General features: G+C 32.3%; 2 protein-coding genes and 1 non-coding gene across 3 annotated transcripts in view; all 3 read right to left on the minus strand.

Annotated features, from left to right (window-relative positions):
• Positions 1-5,200: 5,200 nt before the first annotated feature.
• On the minus strand, positions 5,201-5,273 carry Trnar-acg. The gene has a single exon. It is a non-coding gene; the product is annotated as a tRNA-Arg (tRNA).
• Positions 5,274-5,640: 367 nt separating this feature from the next.
• On the minus strand, positions 5,641-6,287 carry LOC108579804 (UPF0488 protein CG14286). Its single transcript, XM_017943415.1, has 2 exons — positions 6,267-6,287; positions 5,641-6,162 (listed from the first exon to the last, which is right to left on the minus strand). Exons 1-2 carry the CDS (start codon positions 6,285-6,287, stop codon positions 5,641-5,643), a joined length of 543 nt encoding a protein of 180 aa, XP_017798904.1.
• Positions 6,288-9,039: 2,752 nt separating this feature from the next.
• Positions 9,040-11,688, minus strand: part of LOC108579744 (neuromedin-U receptor 2-like) — a 22,434-nt gene continuing 19,785 nt past the window's right edge. Inside the window, exons 2-3 of the mRNA XM_017943352.1 lie at positions 10,260-10,486; positions 9,040-9,594 (exon numbers count right to left, since the gene is read on the minus strand). Coding sequence (XP_017798841.1) covers positions 9,040-9,594; positions 10,260-10,486 — 782 coding nt within the window. The remainder of the gene's footprint in view (positions 9,595-10,259; positions 10,487-11,688) is intronic.

Raw genomic sequence — 11,688 nt, forward strand, 5'->3', positions numbered from 1 at the left:
ATATTAAAAATATATTATACTTATACACACGGTGGACACACAAGAACCATATACACGTGTACATTCTATATTATAGGATGTTAGAGGATAGGATTTTTGTCGATCGAGATCATCGAGTATTATCACGATAATAATAATAATATCGTATGTGTTTTTTCTCGCGAATTCCTTAGTTTCGTATGGATATCGCGCTCTATGTATTAATTTTTCTTTTCTTTTTTTTTTCTTTTTTTTCTTTTTTCTTGAAAATGGCGAAGAGATTGTGGAACGATTTATTAACGAATGGAAAGCATCGAAATGTTTGTAAAAAGAGAGAGAGAGTGAGAGTGATATGAGTGAATTTGTTAGAGAGTTTGTGAGAGATTCGAAAACGTTGAGAAAACTGAGATAAGCTTCGAGATTTATTTTCGTAGAGCTTTTAATAATGTGACGTTTTTACTCCTTGCTGGTTTAAAGGTTACAATAATGAAGAAGGAAATGAAAATAATTTTTCCAGAAAATTGGTTTCTTGTATGAACAATATTATGTTACATTGTTTCATTTATCACAGCGAGGAGTTGAAATGAATACCGTTCAAATACGGAGGGAAAGTTGATTCTTCGGTGCGTGATGATAGTTTGTTAGTTTTCAGTGTCTTTATTGAATGATTGATTACGCAGTGACTCACAGATACGTTCGATATACTTATTTAAAACGAATTGAACAGGTGATGACAATTAGGTGATTCCACGTGAAAAAAGAAAAAAGAATAAAATAAATACCTCTGGTCACACTGATTTCAATGGAAAAGAGACCTCGAAATTAATCCAAATGACTAATAGTCTGTTAAAATTAAGTTTTAATATTTTATATATTTTATTGTAGATATTAAAGTATATTTTAAAATGTCTATCTTCAAAATCAATTTCCACAAAAGCAGAGCTTAGTCAAAATCTCATTCTACATTTTTCACCCAATTTTTCATCTAGAATCACCTAGTTGCATTTTTAAACTTCACTTGTAGTTCCATTTTTCATACTAGAATTAGAAAAATTTCTTCCAAAACCGGTGTGTATCTTCCAGTATCTAATAATTCTTTAAGCAACTTCCAGACCTGTTGAAACATACTTCATTTTCATTTCTGCTTTGATAAGTTAAGTTAAATCTGTGAGTCACAGTGTATCCACTTAGTCTTTAAGCTGAAGGAGAGAGAAACAAAGAAAAGGAGGATGTTGACTGCTGTGAAAAAAGTGCGACATTTAAACGAAAAGAAAGAGAGAAAGAAAAAAGTGGACGGCGAAGACTGAAATGGTTGTACACCGACTCAGGGAACAGAGAGACGCAACCGAGAAATAAACAAAAAAAAAAAAATAGAAACAATTCTCTAAAAAATCGATTACGAAAAGAGGATGAAGCGTTTCGCGATGCAAACGGAAACGTGTGCTTCTACCAAAGACGACCGAAGCAAAATCGCTCTGCAAAGACCAAAAAACAAAAAAAGCCAGAAAAAAGTAAAAAAAAAAAAGAAGAACGTACGAGGAAAACCGCGCTTAAAACACTATCGTGGAGGATATTAAAAACGTTGAAAGCGTGTGCGCGTTTGCTGAATCGTGTGTGATTTCCCGACGTAAAACAGTTAATCATGTAACGAAGAAGACAAACAGAAACAAAAATAAAATGAAAGTTCTATTTAGGGATCGTACGAGTCATTATTAAGTCTCTAATAAGTTGGAATCAGTTGGACCGTACCGAGGAGGAACTGATTTTTTCTAGATACATATATCACTGTTACGTTATTACAAAGTAATTAACAAAGAGGAGAAAACAGGAGGAAAGAGAAAGGAGAAACGAAAAAGACCCTTCGCAGATGATGATGTATATTTATACAGGGCGTCGTCAGAGTCTAGTGCATTCTTTTGGCAATTCGACAAATTGATCGAATCATCCATATCAATATGTCCGTGAGTTTTCTTTAGGTTATGTTTACATGCTCGAAACAAGAATATCGTAGTTCTATTGGCTTCGAACGATGCTAATATATACATATATATATATACACACATATATATACCCTGTAACAGTCGTGTTTTCCTTTCTATATGGTTGTTCTCTATGGTGAAACGGAAAAACCGAGCATAACTGTTGTTCGGTGACATGTGTTCGTATTGTTCGTTGTTTCGATCGGATTAATGAAATTGTGCGATAGACTTTTGAGACATCCTATATGCATATATTATATATAGTTATATACGGATTCAAGCTTGTACCATACGATAAAGAGTGCTGTTCTGTTGCTATAAGTTACGTAAGAGAGACCGAGATACCTTTGTTACTACTGGTTGTTAAATATATCATAACATAATATTTATTTACATAATGAATTTTCAATTGCCGCACACGCCCCGATTGTCAACTATTTCAATCTCTACACTGTGTCACTTTTCAAGTTTATGCATACATCTTTTTTCAATTTTCATGTGTTTATAATTGATCTACGAAGTATTGTTTTCTTTACTGATTTCTTCATTTTTAATCAGTTTTTTAGTTTATCTGAAGATCCTTGTTATTACCCTCCTTGGAACGAATTCATAATTACTTAAAAATACTTAATTTGTTTGTATTTATATTTACATAATAAATGTCTTAGCAACAATTATTCCAAATAATTGTTACCGGGGCTTGAAAACGTTGTCACAGGCTCCATACTTTAAATCGAATGGTATTTCAACGAGAGGAACATTAGAAATAATGCAGCTTTTCATTGGAAGAGTTTTATTTGGGGGGGTTATAAGAAAGATCAGAGGAATTGTTCTGCTCAGTCTGCCGTCAGCGTTCAAAGTGGAAGGATCGAGAGCATCGTTACAAATAAAGTATTATGCTTGTTTCAATATTAACTCTTTGCTGTCATATTTTCCGTAGGCATGGTAGTCGTATTGGTCGGAATTATTTTTTGATCACACGCGCTCAGTCAATTACTGAAATTACTTCAAACGAGTTTGTTTAAGCTATGCGCATATTATTTATCATCTTAGTATTCGATATTTCATGTTGATTCACATATAGTTTTCTTTGGTATGGTATATTTCAAAACAATCCCCGATGTGCAATCCCGGCTTTTTGTGCATGTTTTACAGTGATATTCGGATTCTTACTTTGACTTGTATAATGGAGTACGTGCCCCTATACAAACGACGATTAAAGGACACAAAGAATGCACTGACTAAGGCAGGGCCGAAACAAATGAAGTCGTTTGTGTAGGGTTACGCACACCATTATACCGAGCGTCTGCTCCGCGGCTATATAGATCCTATGTGGTCGTAGGTCACTAGTCTATACTATGCGTATAACTCTACACTCTACGCAATCAAATCGTGGCAAAAGTTTATCGTTTATCTCGGAAACTATTTGTTTGCGGAATATGGCTCCTTTCAAATTTTTTCTCTTCTTATCGAGCAGAATACGTTGATGTAAAAAAAAATTTAATTTTAAATTTAACTAAATTCAAATTTAAACCGCCTTTTTTGACTTACGTCACTTTCGCATTAAACGGCTCATATGTATCCGGTGCTAGAGTCTGCTCATTTCGTTGGTTTTTTGGGGTTATAAGTGATCAAACTGATTCTACCTTCGAATTTTATGACAGATTCATCAATTGCAATCTCTTTATATGGTAACAAAATAGTCTTTGAATAAAAATATATAAATGCATTTGTTGTGCATATAATGCATATAAATATATTAAATATAATGATATAAAAATAGTCTAATTCATACAAAATTCGTCATCACTGCTTTGCACATCTACATATTCATTAGGCTCTCGTCTCCTTTTAGACATTTTTGGGTATAATTTTTACAAATGTAAAAAATAAGATAAATATCAATGGATACTAAAACAAAGAGTAAATATCAGTAATACTGAATCTGCTGCTTTTACAATATACCAGTGTTGTTTTACATTATTTTACAGTCCATACATTTCTTCCTTACCCACATTCACTTCCTTTTGCAATACACTCATTCTTTAAGTAATATTCCATTAAAAAATTAAGTAAACTAAGTTCGGATAGCGTTAGGAACGCGTAAAAATCGTGAAATTCGACCAAAAAAAGAAACTTGCGCAAAAATAGCTCACTGATACCGAAAAATTTCGAACGTCTGAGAAACGGTTGACTTACGCTACTTGTAGATTCTGAAAATTTTTCGAGCGTCTGGGAATTGTTGACTTCATTACTTGCTCCGATTCCGAAAATTTTCTAAAAATTCTGGGAGCTAGATAATAGTAGTGTAAGTCAATAATTTCTCAGATGCTTCGAAAATTTCGATGTCTGAGATATGGTTAACTTCATTAATTAGCCTCCAGACATTTTAGAAAATTTCGGGACCGAAGCTAATTAGTAAAGTCAACCATATCTCGTACCTCGAAATTTTTCAAGCGTCTGTGAAATTAGCGACTCACATTACTAATTAGCTTCGGGCATTTTTAGAAAATTTTCGGAATCGGAGCAAGTAGCGAAGTCAATCATTTCTCAGACATGCCAGAATTCTCTAAATCCGTATAAATTCCAAGATTCGAACGGAAAACTTCGAAAATTGCAAGAAAATAACGTCGAGAATGTACCAAAGCAGGTTAGTTTATTAGTTTATTAATTTATTTAATGCTTCTATTTTATTTTCAAGTACTTTAGTTGAAGAATTAACAATTGCACGCAGTATATTAGTTTGAGATTGTTTATAACTTTTATTTAACATTTGAAAGTTAATGTTCTTTTTGTGTGAATTAATGATGGAACTTTAAGGCCACCACAGGAATCAAGGAAAGGACTTTCAACATCAGGAGAAATGAAGAAATACAATTATTTATCCAAAAATTAATGATTTATTGTTAGATAATTGTACAAACTGTATTTTACAAAAGGTTACAATATACCAGTATTGTTTTACAGCATTTTCCAATCCTTTCATTTCTCTCTTACATACTATATTCACTTCCTTTTGCAAAACTCATTTTTTAAATAATATTCCATTAATAAATTAAATAAACTACATTCGAATAGTGTTAGGAAGGCATAATAATCGAAAGAATTCTGAAATTCTAGTGAAAAATTTCAAAAATTGCGTGAAGATAATGTCGAGAATGTATACTATTATATATTGTGTTGATACTGTTTATTTGTAGCAGTTTGATTGATTAAAAATGTTTTATAGAAAAAAAACTGCCCGATCCTGCCAGGATTCGAACCTGGAATCTTCTGATCCGTAGTCAGACGCGTTATCCGTTGCGCCACAGGACCATATTGATGATGTCCCTTATTATTGCAAATATAGATTTGTCAAGATAAAAATAATTCCATACTTTTCTTTTACACCATTGTTATAACTGTGTACATATTTTAATACGGTAAGAAATCATTTTGAAAATGTTTTACGATAGACTAAAATAAATTACATAAATGTAAATTCATATAATTAGGATGAAGTATATTAACAATCTTTAATATTATCTTAGTTTCTGTTTATGATATTTAAGTAAATATTTAAAAATACAATTAGTTAATTTTGTATATAAGTTAATAACTATGAAAAATAAAAGTTTGTTGAAAAAGAGGTTAGAATTGCAATAAGAATAACTACAACTTTGCATAATTACAAAAGGTGTTTTTATTCTTTAATTTGAAAATTAAATTTAAATGCATTTTGTACATTATCAATATCAATAGAGTTCTCATTTGTGTTTGAAGATGCTGCATCAATGTCTGAATACTGTTTATCATTTGTAGAGGTACAAGCAGCTTTTTTCAAAAATGTACACTTTTTATTCTGAGTGGGTGTATGTGTAAATTTGATGGAAGATGCAGATTTGCCATGCTTCTGTTCATCCAAAGCCATTTTTTCTCTGTAATTGCCTAGAGTGTTACGCATTATTTGTCTTTTTTTTATCAAGGGTGCATTATTACTCCTCAAGATATTTATATTTTTAGTTAAATCGTGTACTTGTTTCTCAGATAGTTTTCCAGTGGCCAGACACATTTCTAATTGTTGAATACACCAGCATAATTCTAATTCAAATTGATCTTCAGCTTCCTGGCTCAAACCACTACTGGTTTCTGGATTAGCATTCGACGAATTTGCCACTTTCGGTGGTTCTGCATTTCTTTTATTTATTGTTGGTTTTTTAACAGTCTGAAAGTATTATTTCAAATTATATAATATAGGTTAGAATTAATGAAATACGCGGTCATACTTAATATTTAAAATAACTATAAAGAAAAATTCAAATGATATACCGTTCTAGGTTTTGGTGGCATCTTTTATTACACTATAAACTAACTAATTCAGTTGTTTTTGTAACTATAAATGTTTGTGTTTTGGTTATGTACAATTGTTGTCAATGTTGACATTCGCACCCATGGTTATACAATTTCTAGATAGGATAATTATTTTCTTTAGTTGGATGTTTCATAGAACTGTCGCTAGGTGATGCAGCAGTCTAATGGCGCGAAATATATATTTTTTTGTTTAGAAAAAACCGTTTTTTGATTTAAAAAATTGTAAATAAATATAAAATTTATCTTATATTTATCTCAATTGTTAAAAAGTAGGGATAGATCTGTAATACAGTAAATAACAACCACGTTCTATAATTATCAAAAATATTATTACTGAAAATACATCGACTTACAAACAACACAAACAGGATATACATACTGGAACTAAGTAGTTAACTACTTTCGAGTTAATAACGTACAATCTGTACAATTCTAACAATTACACAATAAATAGTATCACATTCTGAAAATTCAAATTTTGTTGTTAAATGGACCGCGTGTATTCTAATATAGCGACGATTTCTATGGCATTAACAACTCTGACAATTCTCTATTGTCACTCCTCTTATTTATACTTTTTTTAAGTTAGTAACATACAGAGACATTGAACGTTCTTTACGATAAATTCACGCTAAAATTTAACAAATTTCATTCATTTGCATATTAACAATTCAACTTAAAAGATTGATTGATAATGGGTTCTCTTCATTGCGAAATACAATTATAAATTTTTATTAGCTACTAGCAATAAACAAAAAGATATAATCATAAACAAATTTTATTCAAGAATGTTAAGGTTACTTTCCAATTGTAAATATGCTAATTTTAATTAGTTAAAAAGTGTGTCATATTGATTTGAATATTATTATTAACATAAGTACCTTGTACCGTAGTGAAATTATGACGAGAGGTGTTATTAATATCACTAATGGGAACTTCCACGAATTACTTTCGATGCTTTATTTTTTTTCCCCGCAATGTACAACTTTCAATATTGTTCCGATATTTATTTCTTTCTTTTCTCGTTGTAACAGGACAAGGGTTTTGTTATTTCAAGTTTCTACGATTCAAGAATGGGGGATAAGTGTATTATCGACACGTTTTTCAACGTATTTGTGATGAATCTCGATCACCGCAAACCTGACAGAAGTACATCTCGAAAACAATTTATGTATGGCCACGATCTACGCATTCTTTTTATTTATGCCCCTCGAATTTATCCCATATTCTAACTGTATATGAATTGATGTATGTCGATTTATATTTAATTTATACAATTGTACAAACACATATATAACATTCGTTAAATAAAATTCACAATTTCTCTCTTAACCTAACAAAACATCGTACTATTCTTTATTTAAAAAACAATTAAATTTGATAGTTTATTCCATGAGTACGAAATACATACATATTTTATTTAGGAATCAGTCGTATCATAAGAACCAAAAAAAAAAAAATGGACAATTTAATCGCAATTTGTAACCACAACACGCTTTCTAACATTTAGTCAAATTTTTTTCACATCATAAACGAAATAAACTTCGTCTATTTATAGTCGTCCGAGATTTATCTCGAATCGATAACGCAGAACATCCAGGAAGCTTCTGTGGTCGATAATCGACCAGCGGCGAACGCGGTTTCGCGTTCGTGAAAAGTGTAATTAGAAGGATCAGTCTTCTTGATGTTCAAAACGGTCCGAGTTAAACCCTCATATCACTGATAAAAGTTTTAATGTAAACTCTACGGGGCTCGTGATTCCTCGCGATTCGTCTGGATTAGCGAGTCCACCTCGACCTTCGTAAAAATGTTGCGAACATTTTGGCGGCAGAGGTCATTCTGCGCCTGTAATAGGTCGAATTTGTCGCCTACTTTAGTAGTAATAATTCCTCTTTTAGATTAGAATAAATACAATAAAACGTAGTAAAATATAATAAAACGTAGAAGGAAATAGGAGAATTAAGCTACTTGTTTTTATGTGTAAGTACAAAGGTACAAAGTTTGCAAAGATTTAGATTTCTTGGGGGGCTAACTGAGCTGAGTAATAAATTTGATGAAAACAATCATTATTTAGTATTCTCCTTTTACTGTTGCACTGAATTCAATTAGGCTAAAATTTAAATAGTTATGTGAAATAAAAATAGGAATAGGTTAGGTTATGTCTGCTTAAAGTCGAAATATAGGTATACTTTAACTGGTACTACTTGGAAAATGACGATCGAGATTCTTATTTTATTTATGCATCACATTTCGTGTACTACAACACAACTGTCTTATCATTTTTCTCAGAACATCAGCTCAGTTAGCAATATTATTTTTGTACCACATAACATCACATGGTGTTACTGTCATGTAAAATTCACTCATACTACCTCTTTAAAAAGAATCTCACTCACTTTATTCAATATATCAATTCGTCTTAAAATTTCACTTTGTCATATAACATCAAAATTCACAATATTTATTCATCACACTTCAATCATTTCCTCAATTATACTAAAAAAATTCTATCATACACAAATTCCAAACGCCATCACCTTCGCTGATACGCAAATCAATAGCATTCGCTTATAACCTTAAAATTTCATTCTGAGCTAATCCTCTTCATCTTTCACGATGTCTTATATCGCAAACTTTAACACTTTATTTCACTCTACCTCATCAAAATCACTCCTAACTACAAACATCTCTTTCAAATCAGTCCTTTGTTCCTTACAACTGTTCCTAGTGTTCAAACAGGCTGCTGTTCGTTCGCCTCGTTCCACATCGTCATTGAAATCTCTTCCCTGCAAAGCTCTGGCCTCTTCAAAATATGGTTTTCCGGGACAGTATTTCTTCCGGCAAGTTTCAGCGACTTCAAACCAGGAAACCACTTTAGCAACCCCCACCACTTCTTTCCGGACTCGTCCACATTTGAAAGTTTTACCGTGGTATATTTAGTCGGTCTCGATCTTCTTGAATTCTTCAAACAAACATCTTTTTTACCATTAACTTCCTTGGGAATGATCTCCAGTCGCCCAATATCCTCGTTGTCTTTCTTCTTGACGATATTTCGCGCGGAATCCATCTCCAATTGATTTGTGGGCAACGTTGTCTGTTTGGGACTGTCCTCGTGGCCAGAATTTCCGGAGCAGTCGGTACTTTCGTGGACAATTCCTGTCCCGGCCGTTCCCGCGGTCCTCGACCCTCCTATTGCCCTCTGTTGCGACCGGGATAAACTAGAATAGGAACGTTGCTCGTTGTGAATCCCCAAACCAGGAATTCTGCAGCTTCTCGACAATGTTTCCTGTGAAAACAAAATAAGATCTCGAGGCTGAGAAACTGAGTTTCCGGATAAAGTTTGTGCGAGATGTCGGGGCAATAACAAAGCGTAGGTGGATGATTGAAAGGTGGTCTTTCGATTGGCGAAACTTGGTTGACTGTGCTCACTGATCTGGGTGAGTGTGTGTTTGTATGATGAAAGGTTAGGTGGGTTGGTTGTGTTAATTGATTCGTATGGGGTGGTTGATTAAGGAAAGTGGCGAGTCTATTAAAGGGTAACACGTGTTAGAAATACCGGAATGTTGAGCGTGAATGATGGTTATCGAGCGACGTGCGGGAGGTTCAAATGTGTTTCTAGTTGGTGTGAATTACAGAGTACTGTTTTAGCTTTATTGTATGGCGTTGGATAAAGTGTATTTTGAATGACGTATTTTAAGCAGCGAAGTAAATCTTTATAGAAGGCGTTAAACTATTCCTATGGAGTCATTAAAGCGAAATTCAATGTGTTTTTTATTATTAGAAGTTCTTTCAAATATTGCAGTATAAAAAAGAAGTGTCGTATATCTCTTTCAATAATTGTTTCTATTGGAAGAACTAGTCTTACCAAAGTCTAGTCTTATCAAAGTTCATTAACCCAGACCTAACCTCAAATTATTTGGATTAGAGTAAAGAAGGGACATTGTTACTTACCATGAACGCTACACGGAATTTGTTCGACATGATGTTGTACAGAATAGGGTTAATCGTCGTCGATACGTAATAAAGAACACCGGATATGTAGGTCATAAGGAGATAAAGGAATTCGATCCACTTGCTGTTAGAGGAGATGTGATCCTCTTTGTTCGTCCCATAAATGGCGATCAGCCGTTGCAAGTGAAATGGCGCCCAGCAAATGAAAAACGCTATCACCACCGCGACTGTAACAAAATAATATTATTTATTTATCAAAGTGGAAAACTGACAAAAAATCAATTCATTATTTTGTATATAAAAATTGATTAATTCATCGATACCAATTGGTGTCAAGGAACTATATGTACAGAGTGTTCCTTTTGTTCTTGCATTATCAGTTATTGGCAAATTTTTTTCTTTCAAAGTTTAAATTATTCTTACTGGTCTAGTAGTTGAAAAGTAACTATTTCAATATTTATTTAAAACAGATTTATGTTTTTTTTTCAGACTTTCTTAAAATATGATTTATTTAATGCTCAAAGATCGAACGTTTAATTGGAGTCTCAAATTTCAATGGAAGCTTCAGTTTGATTTATAAAAACAGATTTTCGGCGAGAAACTTTTTTTTTGGCGGTCACTTGGAGGAACATAGACAATTACTTACAACGACTATGATAAATGGAACACATTGTACAGACAGCTATAAAATGAATTGTTACGAATATCTTTACGAGCTTGGGCTATTTTATGAAATAAGATAAATTACAATGTTCATGCTGTTGAAACAATTTTCAGAAATATACAAATATCTCATTTGTCCAAATATCATTATTTTTATTTTGAACATAAAATCACAATTACTATTCCGATGTCAAGAGGTAAATTTATGAAACTTGGAGAAGCAACAAAAAAAAAAAATAAGAGCTGTTGAGTACAAAATTATTGGCTACTCTAAATTTAAATCAGCTATGAAACGGAACCAGTCGGAACAATCGAACTAACGAGTATTTTTCAAGCCTACGTCAAACCAACGTCAATGGGACAACATTCATGGTATCTAAAAGTAATTCATTCATTTTTTTTTTAGGCCACTTGGGGTTGAAAAATATTAAAAAAGAAGGTCAAAATTATGGCTAATGTTGAAAGGCAAAAATGAGACAAATTTTTTTTAAATTTTATTAGCTATTTGGAGAGCACTTAATTAAAAATAAAATTCCTTGAAAGTTCTTCTAATTACAGAAAATCTTATACTTTTATTCAATATTAATATAAAATTTGACTTTTATTCACGTTATCATAACCATTATACTTGTATTAAAAGTTTCACATTCTCATAAAAGAAAATGTTCTGATAAGAAATTTTCTATCCTGCTAAAGTAAAACTTTACGTTAAAGATTTGTACTTATATGTTCTTTCACAAACTCCAAAAAATTGTTAACCACCAAA

Source organism: Habropoda laboriosa, unplaced genomic scaffold (assembly GCF_001263275.1).
Source record: "Habropoda laboriosa isolate 0110345459 unplaced genomic scaffold, ASM126327v1 scaffold72, whole genome shotgun sequence".
In the NCBI taxonomy this organism is placed as follows: domain Eukaryota; kingdom Metazoa; phylum Arthropoda; class Insecta; order Hymenoptera; family Apidae; genus Habropoda; species Habropoda laboriosa.

Coding starts and splice junctions, on each gene's coding strand:
- LOC108579804 (XM_017943415.1), bottom strand. CDS start 6,287: ATGCCACCAAAACCTAGAACG. Junction 6,163..6,266: donor TGCCACCAAAACCTAGAACG/GTATATCATTTG, acceptor TAATACTTTCAG/ACTGTTAAAAAACCAACAAT.